General features: G+C 37.1%; 1 protein-coding gene across 3 annotated transcripts in view; it reads right to left on the minus strand.

Annotated features, from left to right (window-relative positions):
* Nipal2 (NIPA like domain containing 2) overlaps positions 1–22,606 on the minus strand; it is a 79,320-nt gene that overhangs the window by 23,917 nt on the left and 32,797 nt on the right. For all 3 annotated transcript variants that reach the window (XM_074068898.1, XM_074068897.1, XM_074068896.1), the window contains exons 4-5: positions 9,837–9,896; positions 1,564–1,685 (exon numbers count right to left, since the gene is read on the minus strand). In XM_074068898.1, the coding sequence (XP_073924999.1) occupies positions 1,564–1,685; positions 9,837–9,896 (182 nt within the window). The remainder of the gene's footprint in view (positions 1–1,563; positions 1,686–9,836; positions 9,897–22,606) is intronic.

Consider the following 22,606-nt stretch of genomic DNA (forward strand, 5'->3'; position numbering starts at 1 on the left):
GGAAGGCTAATCTGAGTGGGGGAAGCCCAATCCTAAAAGTCGAGGTGGCAGGGAGGAAGGAAGGGGCTAGGGAAGACTCAGGAAGTGACAGAACTGGTATGGATACAAAGTCCATGAGAATGAAAACCAGGCCAATATCAGGGACAGGTGTTTCAATAGGTAGGGTGTTGACTGATGGTTCATCAAGCAAGGAGTGAGTGAGAGCTGAGGAAGTGGAAGGGACCAGCAAGAGTGGTCCACTTGAATACATTTTTGGTGATGAATGGAAGAAGATAAATGGGACAGTTTATTAAAGGGTGCATAGGATATGAGGATTTTTTTTTCTTTGGTAGCACTGAGTATTGAACTTGCTTTCTAGGCAAGTGTTCTACCACTTTAGCCACACCCCAGTCCCAGGAAATTTTTTTAAACAGGAAAAACCTATCTTGGGGTAAGAGAAAGGAGTAAAGGGGAGAAAAGATCTGCTAACATTTGTGTTCCAGTGATCTTAACTTTATGTCAGAGATGGCAAGACACACAGAATTCTTGTTACACATACTATCCAAGTTACATTTAGAGCAAAAGTTCACCAGTAAACATGTTCCCAGGCATACCAAAATCATGTTTTTAAATACTAGACATATAAAGTAGGATTATAAACTGGGCATGGTGGCTCACACCTGTAATTCTAGCCATGTGGGAGGCAGAGTTCAGAAGGATCGTGGTTTGAGGTAAATCCAGGCAAAAAATTGGCAAGACCTCCTCTCAACCAATATGCTGGGCATGGTGGCATGCACTTGTCCTTCCAGCTACTCTGGAGGTGTACATAGGAGGATAATGATCTAGGCATGCCTGTTCAAAAACATAAGACCTTAATTTGAAAAATAACTAAAGCAAAAAAAAAAAAAAAAGGATAAGGAAAGAAAAGGTTTGAGGCATGGCTCAAGCAGAGGCAAATGGAGGCCCTGAGTTCAAACCCCAGTAATACTAAAAAAAGTAGGATTATACTATATTTTGAGGTTATTTCTAATCCTAAAAAATGTATGCTTCTGTAGCTTTGATTCTTTTTATTTAGTTCACAGCTGTTTTGCCCATCTAGTTCTTCATTAAAGGCTTAGCTGGACTATCCTGGTTTTCTTTTTATTATTATCTGCCCTCTCTAGAATGTTCTTATTCTCTGTTCTTCACTGGATTCTGTAACAAGTTCACATCAACTATTTTGATCCTGTACTTTTTTTATACTCACCAGATATAGCCTTGGTATCAAATAAAACTTCCCATTAATAGCTTCAAATGTCTATATTAGCACATTTAATTCTTTTTTTTTAATGTATCTCTCAGAATTGTACTACTGCCACCTGTTCCTCTTAATCTATTGTCTTCCTCTCAACAAGGACTTTTTAAGAGAGGCTTCTTCTGCTGACTTAGAATTTCAAAGACTTTGACATTGGTCAAATATTTTTGCATTATAATAAGTGACTGTGCTGCGATGACAAGATTGCCTTGGCTTTATAACACCTGAAGATGCAGGTGGTCTTGATAATATATTTCAAGGATACATAGCAAAATATTTAGAATTCTTACCATGTAGAGCAGGAACTGCCAGCCAACAAAGTAATACTGTACTGTCCTTGCTGAGATAGCCTGAGTTATATTTGGAGCAAAGTTCACCAATAAATATATTCCTGCAAAGGCCAATGTTATACCTTTAAATAAAATGGGAAAGACAAACCAAGTTGAAAAGGGATACTCAAAGACTTGTTGACACAAATATCACCTAGAGACAGAGCATTACTTGTAAAAATGAAGATGGTCTCTCCCAATTAAGATATGATTCATTAAACCACTTCTAGCTAGTGTCATAGCCCTCAAAGGGAAGAATGGGACAGGATATAACTTCTGACTTTTCTCTGTTGTTCTAGGTGAATCCTGACCTCTGTCAGGGAAGCTTCCCCAAAGTTAGACAGACATGGGCATATGGAAATGTAAAAACACTTCCAAGCTTACTAATGGAGCTAGATGCATCCAGATCTAAATAGCAGAGTCCAGAAGACAGAGAAGTCTGTCAGACAATGATCTCCTCTGTACCTACTCATTTCTGGAGCCTCAATACTCAGGATATTCTACACTTTGAAACTCTGGAACTAAGTACCTTAATCAATGCCACTGAGTAGGGTCCTTATATCAGAAATGACAATAGTGACTGCTGACCTTGCTATGGGATTTTAATTAATCTAATCTAGGATCTAGAATTTCAAGGTTAGCTTAGTAAAGACAAACCACAGCACAAACCTAATGACTAGAATGTATTCCTGTCATCGTTTTAACCTTATTTAAAACCATGGAGGGAGGGGAATGTGGATGGGAGGATGGTCACCAAGGGAGGGGTGAAAGGAGGACTTGCCCTTGACTAACACTGAAAACTGTATATTAGAGGCTTGGGAAAAACCGATAGAAGTAGCATTTTTCAGCTAGCACACTTGAAAATGTAATTCAACTTGTTTCATCACTGAGATCAGTATTGTGGATATAATTTACAACAAGCACTGATTCCAATCTAAAAATATTTGGTTTGTCTATAAAATTTCACAGCACCATTTCCTATCCTCTTAACTACATGATTTAGGTTTTGAACTCTATTTTCTGAGAATAAAAACGGTGTTTGACTTTTCATGCAAATACCGATGCAGGGTATTACAGAAACTACAAATAAGTTTCTTCTTATCTATTCTGTAATACTTTGTAAAGACAAGGTTATATACATAGGTTTTAAAAGTTATTTCTAGTGAGAACTTTTAAAAAGAAAAACCATATACATTATTAAATACTGTAATAAAAGCAAAATAATAAAATCCATATATAGAAACTTGGGGGAAAGTTATTGTTCAGTCATGTCTTTTCGTTGAAAAAAAAAAAGCATATGTAAGGTACTTATTTCAAATTAGATTCCTGAAAGGAAGGGATATTTTTTTAAAACAGTTTTCAAATTTGGTATGGTACTGCAGCATAAATACATTGAATGTACTTTTTAAAATTAGTGTATTTACTTTCACAAAAGGGTTTCATTGTGATATTTGCACACATGCAACTTTGATCATATTTGCCCCTCTATTATTCTTTCTTTGTCCTTTTACCCTCTTCCTTTTCTTTTTTCTTTTGCAGTTTTCAATGTGCTATTTTTCATACATGTGTATAATGAACTTTGATCACTGAACATACTTTAAAAAGTCTCACAGACTTCCAACTGTTTCTTTTGTGAAACCTGAATTTCTTACTAATATTAAGTTCCTTTACTAGATTTTCTTCATCTCAGCTAACAGGACCCAGTATCAATTAACTTTCCGGTGTTTTAGTTTCTTTTTGAATTGGTAACAGGAATGTGGAACAAAATTCCAGGGACACACAAGTGGTGAGTGAAAAGTCAAGTCTCTCTCACACCCCGAGGGCCACCAGTTCTTCCACCCAAACGTCACCACCACTTGCTCCTAAGGTTTTTGTTTCAGACATGTTTTGTGCATGTGCGTGAGTGTATGAGTTTTGTTTTGTTACATAAAAAACTGCATATGAGATACGCACTTTTGTGTTTTGCTTTTTTTCAACTTTATGAACATCATGGAGGTCCCATTCTTTAAGTCTCCATAGTATTCCATTGTGTACATAGTATTATTTATTTAACTTTCAGTATTGTCCCTGTTTCATATCTGCCTCCACGTTTGCCTTTTGTGCTCATCTCTGTCAATGTACATCTTCATTGCATTCCAAAACTATAAGTAAATAAAATGCCTAATGATTTTGTAATTATACTTTCAAAGTTCCTTTTCACATATTTTGTTTCATTTGAGCCTCACATCATTGTGAGTCTAGTAAGTAACTATGGCAGCTCACCCATTCTTTCTTCTTAATAATTTTAATTTCAACAATCGGTGGCAATTACAAAAGCAGTTCTGAATAGCTGATAGTTGTATACTTGTTGGTTTTATTTCATTTTTATATGATTTACTGACTCCCTTATGAGTCATGTGCATATTTTCATAAGTATTTAAAAGTGTTGAAGACAGTCCTTTGCACTTCATTAAAGTTCCTTAGACTTTATTCATATCCCACTTTTTCTAAAAGTAGCATGAGAAAAATAGAGAAAATTCCTGCTATTTTTATTTCAGCGAAGCTGTAACTATTCCTTCTTTAGGAAGATACAGAGTTATAACTTAGAAAACTTGCTAGTTTACCTTTTTTGGCCCAGTTATCCAAAGGAGTCATATGGACATGTAAGCTCCCAGGGAAGCAGGCAGCATACACATGCTCCCGCCCAGGGGGCTTCGTTAACATTTCTTATCAAGACTTGGATCTGCAAGTCTAAGCCAAGCTGAAACTGCCCTTGAGAAATTCAGACTGCACCGCTACTTGCTAGCTAGAAGAGCCAGGCAAGTTATAGATCTAGCCGTTACAATTCGTGAAGATACAAATTAAGTCATTATACTGTCTAACCCCAGGTATCTGGCTCAGTAAGAGACTAGTATGGGCAGATGAATATGCTTGGAGGGTCACCTAGACGCCGGATATGACAGACCACCTGGAGTAGATCCAGATCCAGCTCAGGATGCTGACTGCCAACCACGTGTCAAAGACCTCTAATAGGATAGTCCAGTGGTGATCAGGAACTGTCACGGGAAACAACAGCCCAATTTGACAATGGAAGGTATAGGCAGGAAGGAATTGGATGGGTCTTCTCGCTGCTTAGTGAGGACTTCTCCCCATTGGTTTTAAAAATAACCATAAGGGAATGACCTAATTAATGGAACAAAGAGACTGTGCTTGCTACCCACAGCTAGCCTTGGGAACTGGGGCACCAAGATACGGATATTAGAGGGAACCAAAAGCAGAGCAGCCAGGGAGCCATGTGTAAGCTGCAGGTGGGAGACAAGGTCTGGATGCTGGATGCTGCCCACAATTCAGGGATGGGCCCTTCCTCCTCCCTCATGCCCAGAACTGTAGCTATTACATTTTCTCATCAAGTACAACTCGAGCCACTTAAAACTGTATGGTAGGCTGCTGGAAATTTCACATTTATCTAGATACAATATACAAATAATGAAATCTCTTCCAATAAACTTGTATAGGTACACAAGCTAATCCCTGTTCTTTTCAATAGACAAGTAGATAGGATGTGACAAAGGAGGGTAATCCTTGTTTTTTTGTTAAAGGTGACATTCTTAAAACTACTGATTTCAGAGACAAGAATGGCTGGCATGAGAGTTATAGAATGGCCAGCAACATATTGAAATTTGATAATAATAAAAACTATTAATAGCCTCAAATAGTAAGTATGATTCTAAATGCTTTATACATGACTAATTTAATCCTTACAACAAATCTGTGAAAAGTGACTGTACTAGCCCTCTCTTACCCATGGGGGATAAAACAGGTGCCTGAAATCTCAGATTAACACCAAACCCTACACATACTATGTTTTTCCCTACACATCCATGTCTATAATAAAGCTTAACTTATAAATTAGGCAGAGTAAGAGATGAACAACTAATAACAAAATATAAATAATTAAAACAATATACTTGAATGAAAAAGTTACTTAACACTTATGAACTGGTTATTTCTACAGTGTTCCATGTAAACATTTTCAGATTGCAGTTGACCATGGGTAACTAAAACCTCAGAAAGCAAAACTGTGGGTAAGGATGGACAACAGTTTACTATGGTGTTATTGTACCGTTACAACCTAACAGAGACATAAGTCATATAATATATACATATAATATGCAAATGTATGATAAACACTCTTAGACTACTACTATCCATATTTGACAAAGGAGGAAATTAAGTCAGAAGGGGAATAGCTATTCTGCCTGGAATTTTCCAGCTAGTAAGTGGAGAGCTTGGATTAGAACCTAGTCCGTCTATTTCTTAATTACTGCACTCAACTGCCTGTCATATGTGCTGTGGGGCAGGGTGGCCTAGTGGGAAACTCAGGTCCACCTTTCACATGGTGGTCTGTATGAGTGGAGCCCTTGTAGCTGTCCTTGGGGTACCTGACTAGTCTCAGGTAATTCCTCACCCTAAAGTTCCTTTAGTAGAGCATTCCCAAACTCATGTTCCCTGGAATCAATTTCAAAAGATGGATGCCCCACCAAACAGGTCCAAAAAAGTCAGCTATATCTGGTAAGGGGTAAGTTAAACTAACTTGAATAGTTCCTTTACTGGAGATGTCTCGGACCTACTAATGAATTAATGCTCACCATGAATCACCAGGAAAGGAGGACATACTTATCTTATCTTCTAAGCATAGATGACCATTTGTATTGCATGGAAGTAGTGTTTAGAGGGATCTGAGCCTGGACACAGGTCCCTCCAAGGGCTTCTGTTCACTGGGTCCTCCACCTGTTGCCTGTGAGTTCCTCCACAGGCAAGTTTTGCATTCTAAGACAGATGCACACAGTTCCTCTTGGACCGATATTCTCTTCCCCCAGGCTGCTCTTTTTCTTAACGAAAGCCTAAAATCTTCATGAGTTTTGTTAACAGTCCCCAGTTGGATGCCAACTGGCATACAGTTAATACTGCCTGTTAACTGCCTATTTTCTGGCTTTTGGAATCTGGCTTGATCTGACTTCAGAGAGTCTTCAGAGTTTTTTTTTTTTTTTTTTTTTAATATTCAGCTAACCTGACTCCAAACAAGATGGTTGCCTGATTCTTTTGGTCACCAATATGTCTCTCAATCAATGCAAGTATGGTGACTGAATTTGTGGGGTATCAGGAATTACAGAATAAACTGGACTCCCCAATACCAGTATATTTGGGAACCCCCTTCTACAACTACACTCATTTCCAGATTCCCGAGGCTCATGGCAAATGACCCTCAAGGAGCGCTAAACTGGAAAATTTCAATAACAGTGTGAATCTAAATAGTCCTGGGGCTGCTATCAGAAAGGCTCACATTCTTGAGGCAGCGCTGAAATCAAATTTCCACTGTCCTACTGACTATAAATGACACTTCATTTGGATGGAATACTATTATAGATAATGGACCCAACTATACTGAACTCAGGGGTGCAAAAAAGGAAGGAAGGAAGAAAGGAGATGATCTTCATCTCACTATAATCTCTTGACTTCCTATCTAGGGAAACCTTTTGTAGGTGACTTGAAGTAGTAGAGTTTCTGTTCTCTAGGGAGTGCTGATGAGTTAACTGTAATTTTTATTTCTAACACTTTAAAAAAATTTTTTTTGGTGGTCCTGGGATTTGAATTCAGGATCTCACACTTGCTAGGCAGGGGCTCTATGACTCGAGCCACACCTCCAGCCCTTCATAATTTTTATTTCTATGATGACATTATTTGGGCTTAAATCTACTAGAATCTCACAGGCTGTTAGATTTGATACTTTTGATGACTGAGGGAAAAGAGGAAAATACTATAGCTTTTGGCTGGTTGAAGGGGAGAGAAATCTGGTGCTTTTTAAAAGGAAAAATAACCATTAAAATAATTTTAAATTATTAATCCACTAAGACTCAGAGCAGAGGCCAAAGCCTGTCACTGAGTAAATAACAGTTGGAGATTCCTTTCAGACATAGCTTTTGTGAGGTCATTTTTTTGAGGCTAGTGGTGAAAAGTTTCATGGCCACATAGTAACATTTGGCAATAAATTAGTTCAGCTTGTTTCCACATGGCCCCAAAACCTTCATTTGTTCCATCATGCAAACTTTCATTTGCTTGAAGTAGGGGAAAATAAATTATTTTCCTTCTCACATTTTGACAATTTAATTTTTAGCATGCTCATATGTTAATCTTTAAAAAGACCACTAACTACTCTTTTCCTTGTTTGATTTTTAGTCTATTTATATAGTTTTTTCTTTATAGAAAAAAACACATTTTTTGCTTTTAGCAGAAAGAGCTAAATTTTCTCAAGGGCAAAAGCAATAAAGCCCCCCCCCCTTGCAAAATAATGACTTAACATATCAGTGAGTGAGGCTGGGGAAAAGTCCTTCCCTGAAATTCTCAATGTATGAATTGAGTACTTCATGTCAGACAATGGTAACCTTATGATATGCTCCATGCTTGAAAGGAAGTAGAATAGGTGACTACATTCTTTTTTATTCCTATGACACTAAGTTATTCCTATGACAAAGGCAAGAACTGATCACTTTTCACTGTAGTTTGAAATAAATGTGACTTACCTGTTACATAGTCCTACTCAAAAAGCATTCCGTTAGAAAGGCAAAACAAAACAAGGAAACCCAACCAGAATTGTGGGAAATGTTACTTGGATAACTTAAGTTTGAAAAATATCTTAATCACGGTTTCCTCTGATTAGAGAGCAGTGTGTGTGTGTGTGTGTGTGTGTGTGTGTGTGTGTGTGTGTGTGTGTGTGTGTGTGGTGGGAGTACTGGTGGTTATGGTAGCTAATATTTTTGAGCACTTAGGCTTTATCTTAAGATTTTTAATACATGAATTCATTTAATCTTGTGAGGTAGGTAATGGCATCTTCATTTTAAAGATGAGGAAATCGGGGCTAAAATTTTTATTTATGCAATTTTGCAAAGGCCATGAAGTGCTCTGATAGTAGGGAATTGCTCTAAACCATTAAGGTGTCAAGTTGCTATTGTCGCAGGCAGAGATTCAGTTACAATTATCTTTTTAATCACTAATGTTCAAGATAATTAGCAAGTTTTCCATTATATCCATCTACATTATCTCATTAATCAGTAATCAACCATGAACTACAAAAGATGATGGATGTCAGATAAAAGGATTCAGTTTCCTGAAGATATCTGACAACTAATAAGACAGTGTAGGACTTAATTTTTTAATTTATAAAACTCAGGCACTGGTTATCTTATTTCTGATTTCATATGACTTTCCCAAATGATTCCATAAACCACATATAAAAAGGGGATAGAGAAAAATAAAATGTTGGAAAAGATACAATTCGCATATGAATGCATTTAGGAAAACATCTTAACCATGAAAAATTCGACAATGTTGACTAAAAACTCTACTAGCAGAATCAAATCAAGGAGGAAAAGAAAAAGTGAAAACACTTTCAAGACACTAGGCTCAAGGGAAACACGATCAGGGAAAACAAATGCTCAACATACCAACAGTGGTGTCACATTTAGAGCTCACATTTTTTAAAAAATATGATCTCCCTGGAAGAGGGTAGGCATTGTTTTACTTAAAGTGCCTGAAGTATCTGTATTCATTATCATATGTCAGCAGCAATTCAAACAGGATTTTTGTCAAGGAAGAAAATATGAATCTCTATAATTCTTTTCACCAATGATATTTCTAACAAAAGCAAGAAGACACAATGAATAAATAATGGCTTTTCTATATAACAGAAATCTTTCTTACAGCCACTGTAAGAGAGCTACTGTTATCTTCCATTAACAACTGTATTTACAAATAAAATTATGAAGAGCAAACTTCTGTGTTACTTTTGAAAGGAGCTAAATACAACAGGCATATTGTATTACTTGGTGAATCTAATTTTTTGTGGCTTTCATTTTTATGCCGTACAAATGTAATGATACAGAAAATATATCCTTCAACATGGAATAGTCTATTAGGTAATACAGGTGTTGTCATGAATTTTATTATGCTCATTACATTAGTAATAACAATATTACAAAATAATAATTTGCTATGGTCAATAACATGAGCAATGGATACGTGAAAATGAAAGTATTTCATGTGAGAAGAGATAGCAACTCCAACACAAAATGATGCTCACCTCTAATTGAGATTTGTGTCCATTTCAGCAATTTCTTTGTTTTTAAAGTATATATTTTTAGATAAGATTATCTATCTACTGAGTAAGCAACGTTATAATTATGTGAATAATTACTCACCTAGTAAATCTGAAGCTCTCAAATTTTCTTTCAGAAACATAACAGAAATAATGGCACTACCTAGAAAGAAAATGGCCATTAATGGTAGTTCCAATATAAAACATATTATGCAGTGGCACTTGAAAGGAGTTAAACATTTTGTGTCTTATGCTTGACTACTGTGACCTGAGCAGAGATACCCGGCAGATATGACTATAAAAACAACTTTCTTCTCCCTGATGGCTGAAGAAACATGGAAATTGGTCTGATTCTCAGTGGATGTAGGACAGTGTGGCTGGGATAGTGCCTGGCCTACAGGGAAGCTTCATAAAAGTTTACTGAATAACTAAATGGATGAATGGGAAGTAGTGAAGGAAGGAAGGGAAAAAGGAGGAGATAAAAGCAAAAAGAAAAGAAAGAAAGAGGGAAGAAAGTGCAGGAAGGGCTGAAAAGCCAGGAAGATAGATGGTAAGGAAAGAAGGAAGAATGGAAAACCTTTTAATTATGCTCCAAACTGAAACCCATCAATTCCTGGCATTTCCTTCTATAATTGCTATTCCAGTGTTTGCGCCTATCCATTTAATACCACCAGAATCCAGGATTCCCCCTGGTCTCCTCTTCTTCCCATGCCACACCCAACAGACTACTGGGTCTTATCTGTAGTTCACCATCTTTCATGCCCTCTCCCTCCTCTTCAGTTCTCTTGTCACTGCCCCAGTTCAGGCCAGCTTCACTTCTGGCTTAGATCATCATTAACAGTGTCTCTACACCTCTCATTTTTCCTCTTCCCCCCATACCACCACCAGTGTAATCTTTCTAAAATGCAAATCTAATGTAAACCCATACATTTAAAATCTCTTAATTGCTTGTCATCTACAAGGCCACACCTCTTAATTGCTTGTCATCTGCAAGGCCACACCACTGAACATGACACTTAAAGATGGACATATTTCTCCTGCCACTTTCCTCACCACATTTGTCCTCCACCTGTTCTATACTCTATGTTCACCCTTACTGAAATACGTAATCATAATCTCCAGAATCCACCATGTAGTTTCATCCTTAATGGCTTTTACATGTAGAGCTCTGCCCTCAGTCTGTGATCAAGTTTACATTCAAGATCACCTCCGGATTTCCTCAGGCTGAGCTGACCACTCTACTTCTATGTTGGAATGATTCCTATATTTAGATTTCCATTATACCTAAGGTTTACTTTCTTGTCTTCATCCAAAAGAATCCAGTTCCTTTTAGTGTAAGCTAAGTCTTCTTTTCTAAGCTCTCCAGTGTATAGCTAGTATCTAGCACATAGTAAGTGTTCAATAAATGCTTGTTACAGGAAATGAATGTGCTTGTGGAATCTCAGGTCTGCAATTGCTAACTCTCATGAAATTTTAGCCCTTCTGTGCTGCCTGACTCTCACCCCTGTAGCTGAGCCATGGCCTGCTGCTATGGCCTCAGGGATGAGGAATAAATTAAACCTCTGAGTCATTCCTCTAATAGGCCGATTTCTCTATGAGTACAGGCATCAGAGAACTCAAAATTATAATAATGAAAAAATGATGCACAACACAATTTGGATTTAAAAATTTTTAAACAAAAATTACTAGCTGAGTTTTTTAAAAGCAAAAATAGAGGGAAGAAAATTGTCATGAAATAATATCATCTAGAGAAAACTGCAGTTAGCATATTGATGGTTTTATTTCCCTTTAGTTAAGACAGAACTATGATGTGATTTTTTTCTCTTTTCTGTTACCATTTTAGAAACAACTTGCCATATCATTAAGAATTCTTCATAGACATAAATTCTGTATAATATTCCATTAAATGGAAGATGCAGTTAAATTTGAGTATGACTTCATCTAGTATTCTGGCAACTTATTTATTTTTAAAATTCATTTATTTATTTAATTCATTTATTCACATGTGCATACATTGTTTGGGTCATTTCTCCATCCTGCCCCCCTCCCTCTTCCTTCCCCCCTCGCTCTGTCAGTTCCAGGCAGGTCCTGTTCTGCCCTTATCACTAATTTTGTCGAAGAAAAGACACAAGCATAATAAGGAAGACAAAGCGTTTTTGCTAGTTGAGTTAAGGATAGCTATACAGAGAGATTCCTAACATTTTCTTCATGTACCCATGTGTTACAACCCATGTTGATTCGTCTCTAACTGATCTTTACACTGGTTCCTGATCCCCTGCTCATGTTAACCTCTGTCGCTTTGAGGTTTCTGTATTAGTTCCTCTGGAGTGGGGATATCAAACGCTTTCATGTTTTGGGTTTTCTACCTATTCCTATATCTCCTGTATGTGCTCTCCCCTTATCATGTGATCCCAGTCCAACCATGTTGCTGCATTTGCCCTAGATCTAAAGTCCGCATATGAGGGAGAACATATGATTTTTGGTCTTCTGAGCCTGGCTGACCTCGCTCAGAATGATGCTCTCCAGTTCCATCCATTTACTTGTGAATGATAAGATTTCATTCTTCATGGTTGAGTAAAATTCCATTGTGTACAAGTACCACATTTTCTTGAACCATTCATCAACAGTGGGGCATCTTGGCTGTTTCCATAACCTGGCTATTGTGAATAGTGCTGCAATAAACATGGGTGTGCAGGTGCCTCTGGAGTAACCTGTGTTGCATTCCTTTGGGTATATCCCCAGGAGTGGGATTGCTGGATCATATGGCAGGTCTATGTTTAGCTTTTTAAGAAGGCTTCAATTTTTTTTCCAGAGTGGTTGCACCAGCTTGCATTCCCACCAGAAGTGGAAGAGGGTTCCTTTTTCCCCACATCCTCACCAACACATGTTGTTGTTGGTATTTTTGATGATGGCTATTCTAACAGGGGTGAGGTGGAATCTTAGTGAGGTTTTGATTTGCATTTCCTTTATGGCTAGAGATGGTGAGCATTTTTTCATGTGTTTTTGGCCATTTGAATTTCTTCTTTTGAGAAAGTTCTGTTTAGTTCAATTGCCCATTTCTTAATTGGTTCATTGATTTTAGGAGAGTTTAGTTTCTTAAGTTCCCTGCATATTCTGGTATTAGTCCTTTGTCTGATGTATAGCTGGCAAATATTTTCTCCTACTCTGTGGGTGGTCTCTTCAGTTTAGAGACCATTTCTTTTGTTGTGCAGAAGCTTTTTAATTTTATGAAGTCCCATTTATTCATCCTTTCTCTTCGTTGCTGGGCTGCTGGGGTCCTATTGAGGAAGTCTTTGCCTATACTTATTAGTTCCAGAGTGTTTCCTGCTCCTTCCTATAGTAACTTCAGAGTTTCAGGTCTGATATTTAGGTCCTTGATCCATTTTGAGTTGATACTAATACAGGGTGATTGACATGGATCTAGTTTCAGTTTCTTGCAGATGGGTAACCACTTTTCCCAGCAACATTTGTTGAAGAGGCTGTCCTTTCTCCATCATATATTTTTGGCACCTTTGTCAAAATTGAGGTGGGTATAGCTGTGTGGATTCACATCCAGTTCCTCTATTCTGTTTCACTGGTTTTCATGTCTGTTTTTGTGTCTGGCAACTTATTTAAAACACAATAATAACTTACACTTGAAAGCTTTATTTAAGATAAGCTGGGATGCTCATTTGTTTTGTTTTGTTTTTTTCCTTAACCTACTATTTCTCATTTGAGTTGATCTCTGTCCTTGCAAACTCTTCCTGGGAAGGTTAATTTATATGAATGGAAGTTTCACACAGAACAAACTGAATGTTGTAAGTGTTCACCAAGCATGTGTTTAATTGGGAGGTGTGATTCTAAAATATTAAAGCAAAGTTTTCTGTATACTGATGTGCAGATACATAGCCTATTAAAAAATTAAGAACTGAATATGGGACAGGTATAAAAATATAGAAAAAATTTCTACTTCTGGGTTGGACCAAACTAATTCAGGGAAACTCATTTTCCATATTTAGAGTTTTAGAAAAGGCATAAAAGCCAAGAGCCCTGCAAGCCTTGTCTCCTCTCTGACTTCTTGTAAGTAGGTAGGGAATTTTTCCAAGCAGAAGGAGATAGATTAGCAATAAAAAAAAAAAAAGTGAAATATAGCTATACTAAAATATACCAAATTCATTACATTTCAGCAATCCTTCACATGACTATTTCACAGCAAAGGATTCCAGTAAGGTGGGAGACACTGCTTCTAAGGAATGAGGAAATTTCAGGATAGTAGGAGACATAGACATGCCTACTTCAGTCCAAAACTTTACAACTGGAAAACTGACATTTGAAGCGGTTGTTTGTGTATTCACTCTCTGAGTCACTCAAATAGCAAACTGGTACTACAGTGGTGCTGGAGGGGCACCCACACTTCCTTATTCTCAGTCCAGAGCTCTTCTAGTACTCTCTACCATTGTTTCCTTGAAGTCAGAGAAGATATCATCTTCCTTTTTCTGTTGCTAAGCCAGTTTCATAAGTACTTTAACTTTCAGAAGGAAGAGGGAAAATAATTTCATTACTTAAAGTAAAAACGACATAATTTTAACAAAAAACTTGAAATATACTACATGCATTAAACTGTATTAATTGCTATAAAATAATTATCAGAGTCTTATGAAATACAAATGTGCTACTCTTCCTTTCTGAAAGAATTTAGAAGTCTGATGTACTTCCATACTCATCTAATGACTTTTTTTGTTTTAAGAGAACATTAGATTTTTCTTACCAAGTTTTTAGGTAGGCGAATGAGATGTTAATTTATTTATATAGCAAAATAACTTTAAAAAAGAATATTCTACCACGGTACATTCACTTATCACTCATTTATATGCAAAACTGGGTGAAATAGAAGCTGTGCTGAACAAAAAAGGCAGTATCAAAGCAAATAGTTAAGAGCATGACTTCTTAGTACAGTACTACATTTTTTAAATGAGAAAAAACCCCATAAATCTTTGCAATCAGAGATCTGTCTGACTGAAGCCACTCCAGTTGTTGCTATAACAATAACCATTGTCTAATGAAAAAAAGCAAATTATTACACTTTTCCTCCTATAGTAAAATTTAATACTCAAAACCTGAAATAGCAGTTCAATAAAATGGAATACATCTGCAAACTAAACAGATTTGAACTAGGTGTGATTAAACTAAAGTTATTCCTGAGGGTTTATTTCTGCATACACAGCTTGGTGTGCATTTTGGCTTGAGGCATTGTTAGGCATCAGTGCTTTTCCATCTGGCCTTGTAAGACTCACAGAGAGTGCTCACTGACCTTGAGCTTAATGACTAAGTATCTTTCCGGTGTGGGTCAGGGGGAGGGAATAGGTGTAAGGAAAACAGGAAGAAAATGCATGCTGTCCTAGGCATTCAGTAGTGTGGGAAAGTTCGTATGTCCCTCCCTTCAGACAGGCTAACTTCCCAGGCAATACTCACTGCTCACAGTCTGCCATAGAGAACTGTTATTCTTGGCAAGCAGGAAATGTTTGCAGAATTTGACACCCATTCCCCTAAGCTTATCAACAATTGATGGTGGGTGATGCTACTGCTGTTGCCCAAGGAATCATCTTATCTTGAGGCCTATATATAAAATGTGAAAGGGGCCCAATCTGAACTGAGCTGTCTTCAACTCCTTATTTCATTACCCTTAAGGAAATGCTCAGTTGGAAAGGATGAGGCTGATTCATGAGGATGCTGTGAAGTGGAATAAGAATACAAGTAAGCCAAAAAAGACTTCCCTGGTCATTTGTTGCTCAAAATATCACTTTGGGTGAAAAGCAGAAGGCCCTCCTAGAGAACTCTGAAGCCATGAAGCTGTTGAGGACAGCAGGGCACTTGGGCAGAGAGGGCTGAACACCTGGGTTCTAGCTTTGTCTCTGTCAAGAACAAGCTGTGGCATACTACAGAAGCCAACATATTATCTCCTAGGTGTTATTTTTTCAATCTGGTGAGATGAAGCACATGTGATTTGTGGTTGCCAATTACCCAGTTTGCTTGAATACATTATAGATCAAGCTGGGCCATGGTGTGTGTATGTGTGTGTGTTTTAAGTGGCTTGGAGTATTTGAGGGAAAAACAAGAGACAGGTTCTCCATCTTCCAAGATGATCAGGGTCTGTGTGTGCAGCTTTGGTAAAAAAGCACCAAGATTTGATGCACAGCCCTTTCCTTACTCAGTGATGAATCAGGTATACTCAACAGGAAGGAAAGAAAACCCTACTGGCTAAGTGAATGGTCACGAACATTAATCATTCACAAGCATAGGAAAAAGTCCAACTTTACTAGTCATAACAGAAAGGCAAGATAAAGCCAGGTGCTATTTTTCACACACAACTTTAAGGCTGAGTGCTGACAGGAAGCAGTGAACTCAGTATTCCTCTACATTGTTAGTGTCATTGTGAATTGATAGAGCCCTTCTGATGGGTAATTTCACAATCCCTCTTAAGAGCATCAAACTATTCAAATTCCTTGACCTAATAATTTGCATCTGGGAATCTGTACTAGGAAGTATTCCAAAAAACAGAAAAAACAGTCTCAAATCTATCATTCCAAAATTACTTTTCATAGTGGAAAACTGGAACAACCTAAGTGGTCAGTAATAATGGATAAAATATTATGTAGTCAATACAAATTTTGATGGGAAATAATATAGTGATGTTAAAATCTTTATGGTATAATATTTTAAAAGTTGAAAATTATTATGATGTAAACATTTACATATAATAATGGTGGCTCAATGTTCCGCTGAGAGTTTGGCATAGAATAATTAATTCTTTCTATCCTCCTAACATCCCTGAAAGGAGACAGGTATTGTTTTACTCATTTTATGGATGAGAAAGCTGAGGCTCAGAGAAGTTAAGTTCATTACATTGTATCACACAGTGACTCCAGAGCTAGTCTTTGTACCACAATGGCTATAATGTATTTTTTCAAAAAAACTGAATAAAATATACCCATTGTACATATACCATGGATATAAGATTTCCCTTAGACAGAAGGAATACATTTTTTTTTCTTTTATTATTCATATGTGCATACAAGGCTTGGTTTATTTCTCCCCCCTGCCCCCACCCCCTCCCTTACCACCCACTCTGCCCCCTCCCGCTCCCCCCCTCAATACCCAGCAGAAACTATTTTGCCCTTATCTCTAATTTTGTTGTAGAGAGAGTATAAGCAATAATAGGAAGGAACAAGGGGTTTTGCTGGTTGAGATAAGGATAGCTATACAGGGCATTGACTCACATTGATTTCCTGTGCGTGGGTGTTACCTTCTAGGTTAATTCTTTTTAATCTAACCCATGTCTAATACATTTTAGTGAGGTGACCACAGTTAATAATATGTTATATATTAAAATTTGCTAGTAGAGAGTAGATTTTTAAATGTCCTCACCACAAAAAAGGTATGTAAGGTGACAGATATGTTTATTGCTTTGATTTGATCTTTTTTACAATGTATACATATATTAAAACATCACATTGTACCCTATAAATATAAACAATTATTGTTTGTCAGTTAAAATAAATAAAATTATTTTATTACATAATAAAGTAATTTAAATTAAATAATTAATAAATTTAATTAATAAATTAAATAAAATAAATAATTTATTTTATTATAATTAAAATATAATTAAATTTTAAAAATAATATGCCAAAATGCAAACAGTGGTTCGTGGGAGGAAAAAAGGCACCAGGGGAAAGGACATAAAAATCTTCTAGTATTTACTGTCATGCAAATAGTGCCTTCATGGGGCAGTTTATAACATTTCCACTTAACCTTGAAGTTCCAATGCTCTGTGTCAGGAAGAATGTCAGCAACAATTATAATGGACTGACTTCTCTTGGTGAGTCATTCGTTCTCTTCCTGGCCATCAAGTGTCACTCAGACTAGCAATGAAAATGGAGATACATTCTGGTAAAGGCTGACCTAAGGTAACCTACACATGGGTATTTTGATTCAGATTTCCAGATGAAAATAGATAAGGTCAAGTGAGTTTCTGGTGGCTTCAGCCAAACCAAGTTTCTTTGTGAGGGAGCCAGTCCCCGGAGGAGGTATGTGTCCTGGTGTTGGGCTTCCTCATGCTGCCTGATTTACATACGAAATCAATCCCAAGTACATCTGTCATTCACCTCCTCTCTAATGTCACTCAGTGTATGAGACTCAGTCCAAGACCTGTTGTTATTATGGAAGAGTTATTCAGCTTAAAGTAGTCAAGAGGTTTGATGCCCTAAGATCCATAGCAAGCTACGAGAGAGAGCAAAACAAAACAAAACAAACAACTATAACTTAATCTGGTGCACAAGAGTTCAGAAAGGTTGCAAAAACTTGATTTGGGTTTTCTTCTGTTATTTCTACTAATGGGTATTAGAAAATAAGAATTAAAGCAACAAATCTCTACCTTAAACTCAAAGGCAGATTTTTATATGTTAGTTTAAATCTTTGTGTCTGTAGACTAATAAGTGGGCATTCCTCTTTTCAATTTGTAATAATAAGTTGTATAGCTTTTTACTTAAATTCTCCTTCCCCTAAAGTAATGATTTTTTTTAAAGGTTTGATAGTGCAAAAGAGATTTCAGTAACTACTTAAATGTGTATGGTATAGCTATTTTAAATGATTTCATTCACTTTTATTTATTTATCTCCATTTTTTTTAATCTTTTATTACCATTCATTTGTTGTGGTGCTGGCTTCATGTATGTGAGACAAGTGCTCTGCCACTGATCTATATCCAGCCCCACTTTCACCACTTTATTAAGGTAAATTTACCCTAAAGTTAAAATATTAATTTATATACTTTATTCAGATGAGATTATGAATATAATTCTTATCATACCCATCTTATTCAGTGGGAAAAAAAAAGACCTTTGTTGAAAGGTAGAAGACCTAAATGACCATAAAGGCAATTAGGTAATACCTAAAGAAGAAAAAAGATGAGTGTTGGTGGAATGTGGCAGTGAGGGTGGTGGGCTGAGGTAATGGCAAGGGGTTCTCTATGGTGATGGGGAAGTAGGCTGTGGTATGAGGGTGAGGGCTGTGGTGGTCATGAAGGGATGGGCTATGGTGAAGAAGAGTTGACAATGAGAGGCAGCGGGGCTATGGTGAACCACACAAGATCAGTGAAAGATGGCAGTCATGATTCACCCAGCCAACTGCAAGTCTAGTGCCACCAAATCTGACTCTCTAGGACAAAAGTTCAGTTTATGTGACATGGTCTAATTTTTAAGCATGGGAAATTAATTCTTTAAAAGCACTGTTTGAGCCAAACAACACAAAGCAGTGGCAAGTTCTAGTTTACAGGCACCAGTGTGTGACCTCTGATCTATTCTGCAGATGAAAATTTTATCAATTTTCATTTTGGGGACACTGAATTTATTGTTTGACCTCTAGGGTCTTAGGAGAAGCTAGAGTGTATGTTTATAGTATAGGAAAGTGGAATACAAAATAGTAAAAAAAAAAAATTTTATAAAAAAAAAATCCCCCAAACCCCAAGCCCTATGACATGAAAAGAACATATTTACATAATAATGCTACAAACAGAATCGTACATGTAAATATCTGGCTTGTGGTTTCTGACCACTTGTAATGGCAACTTTATTGTACTGCTAAAAAGCAAACCACAAAAACACTTTCATGTCAGTCATAATCAAGCTTCAAGCATGTGGACACACTGAGCGTGTTCATGGGCTCAATCACTCTTACCGTATTGAGACATTGTCTATAATTATCATTCCCCATTAGTAGTAGAATTTTTGGGAAAAAAGCATGTCAATTACAATGTATTCCATGGAATTAGGATCTGAAGCTTTGAGGAGGATATGACAGTTTGAAAAATGTCTTCTTACAGAAAGAAAAGTTGTCCTACCATCTATGTTGGCAGGAAGAAAATTGTCAAGAAAGTCATTTTGATGAAAAAAAATTCTATTGTCATTTACTGAAGATAATGAAGACATAACCATTGTTTGGAGGCAATTTGCATAATTCCAGATGAGGAAATTCACCTGGATTAAGAACAATAATCCTTTCTTCTCTACATTTTTCTTGGCATGCGTTAATGATTAAACTTGAAAAGACTCCAAAAAAGTAAAAATACCACCACTGACAAGATTAATTCTGTATTATAAATTTAATAATGCATCACTTCATCATTAGCAATTTCTCTAGAAATACTTTGTGGCATTCTCAAAAAATAAAGATGGGTGGAAAAGATGTTTCAAATAAAGCTTTAGGCTTCAGGAATGCTTTCTGCTGAGAGTATATGAACAGACATAAAATTAAAACGTCAGTTTTATTCCACACAGTTTATGTAAGCTGGGTTTTGGACAAATGTGCTGAGGAAACAATGCAGCAAGTTACTTAGAAAAAGGATCTTTGTTGCATATTTTGAGCATTAAAATCAACGTTCATGTGAAGTGTCACTATCACAAGCATCCTCGATGGTTTAGAGCTACAATGACTTGATACAGGCTGGCACTAAACTCACTGCTCCAAAGGGCAGAGGACTTGTGGCATCTAGATTTGTGTAATGGTACAGGTCACTTGCTCATTGGTCGGTTTGTGTCTCCTTTCATTTGTTTCTAATAAAAATCTTGGAGACCAAAGTTTCTGCTTGACATGACTTCTCTGGAATTCTAAAAGGCCTTGCTAGGGCTTACAGGCTATTGCTATGACCATCATCTAATGGATAACAGATACATTCCATTTTAGGGCTTCATAATGCACAACAGAAATATAAGAAACAACATATATTCCATACTGTGAATTTCAATGCGCACAGCAACTAGCATGGTAGGTGAAATTAGCCATGGAGAAGACTTATCCATCATAGATCTCACTCTCCCCTCATTTTCTCAGTGCCGTTAGCTCCCCAACCTCAATCCAGATTAGCCCAGTAACAGGGAAACTACTTCTCTTAAGAAATTATTCTAGGGCCAAGGAGACCTTGCTGCTATTAATTTTATTTTTCCATGTAGCATTCTAAATATTTGATTTCATATAATTAATTCAAAATTCAATCTACTTATTATTTACTTTATTCAGCATGGCCATGATTAAGTAAGGTAAAAGTTTATGTGTCTCATACAGCACCTGACATAGTAGATGTCCATTTAATATTAGTTTCTTACCTTCAATTATTTCATCTAAAGTAATGCCAGAATTTAAATTGGAAAAAGGTGACATGTTCTTTGAACTCTTTCCTAGTAACTTGAAATCAGTACACTCAAAGGCAAAGATCTGAAAAATGTCACTGGTGTCTCCAGTTGTAGCAACAATCTACCTTCCTACCTGCTCCCTTCTACCCCCAGACAAGTTGATTTCACACGGAGTGGGATGGCCCATGAATCTCCTTAGTGCCATGTGGCTTCAATTCTTTGGATTGTTGATAATTTTGTTTTTATCATCTCCAAATGTTTAGGCATAGCATAGATCACAGTCACTAGGATAAACAGAAAGCAGACAACTATTAAATGTAAGGCCACACTTTGTAGACACACACATCAGCTAACTAACTTAACACCAAGACACAGGCTTAGAAACCTAAGTAGTCTCTAGAGTGAACATTGACAAATGCCTTACAGCAACTGCTTAACCTCTGGGCTTCATCAGAAATTGAAAGCATTTAAGCAACTATCCCCATTTTATCAGAATTCAAATTCAGACTAATTTTATAGGCTATATTGTGTGAGTTCTGTGTATCCTCTTCAGGAACGAGCATGAGCAAGCCACCAGACTCCTGAGTCTTGGGTGAATGGTGAGGACACACATCGTGAGCACAGAAAGTGCAGCACACAAAACTCTGTACCTGAGGAGGCACCACCCACTGCAGACCTTGTTAATCTGTGTATTTCTCAGGACAGATGGTATCAGTGTGTCCTGATTTAAGAAAATCAATGAATACAATAATTTGCACATAGACGGAAATAGAGTATCATGAGAAAGGGCTGTTCTTTTCTAACTCAAAAAATGGTACCACATAACAAGAAGAGGGCATGCACAGGGTATGAAGAGAGCAGAGAGTCAGGCTGTTTAATTTACTCAAGAAGCCTGAAAGGCCACCTGAGGAAGAGGGGTGACCTGCGACAAGAAAGAGCAGCAGTTAGAAATTTTATTACAAACTCCATAGGATATCTAACTTATTTCTTTTTTTTTTTTTTTTTTTTTTTTGTGTAAGCTCTTTCCACATTTAATTTGTTTTCCACAATGACCCTGATAAGGTAACATGACTTCCATTTTACAGAGGAGGACAGTAGGGACCCATGGTCAGAAACACTGGTTAAATTTTGGAGCTGGTGTTGGCCACCATGAACATGATAGTATATTTGGAATCTCTGTAGCAAACTAATTTATCTTCCTTTTACTTTTTCTTTTTTTTTTTTTCATTTTTCTTTTATTATTCATATGTGCATACAAGGCTTGGTTCATTTCTCCCCCCTGCCCCCACCCCCTCCCTTACCACCCACTCCACCCCCTCCCGCTCCCCCCCTCAATACCCAGCAGAAACTATTTTGCCCTTATCTCTAATTTTGTTGTAGAGAGAGTATAAGCAATAATAGGAAGGAACAAGGGGTTTTGCTGGTTGAGATAAGGATAGCTATACAGGGCATTGACTCACATTGATTTCCTGTGCGTGGGTGTTACCTTCTAGGTTAATTCTTTTTAATCTAACCTTTTCTCTAGTTCCTGGTCCCCTTTTCCTATTGGCCTCAGTTGCTTTAAGGTATCTGCTTTAGTTTCTCTGCATTAAGGGCAACAAATGCTAGCTAGTTTTTTAGGTGTCTTACCTATCCTCACCCCTCCCTTGTGTGCTCTCGCTTTTATCATGTGCTCATAGTCCAATCCCCTTGTTGTGTTTGCCCTTGAT

Source organism: Castor canadensis, chromosome 3, assembly GCF_047511655.1.
Source record: "Castor canadensis chromosome 3, mCasCan1.hap1v2, whole genome shotgun sequence".
Lineage (NCBI taxonomy): Eukaryota > Metazoa > Chordata > Mammalia > Rodentia > Castoridae > Castor > Castor canadensis.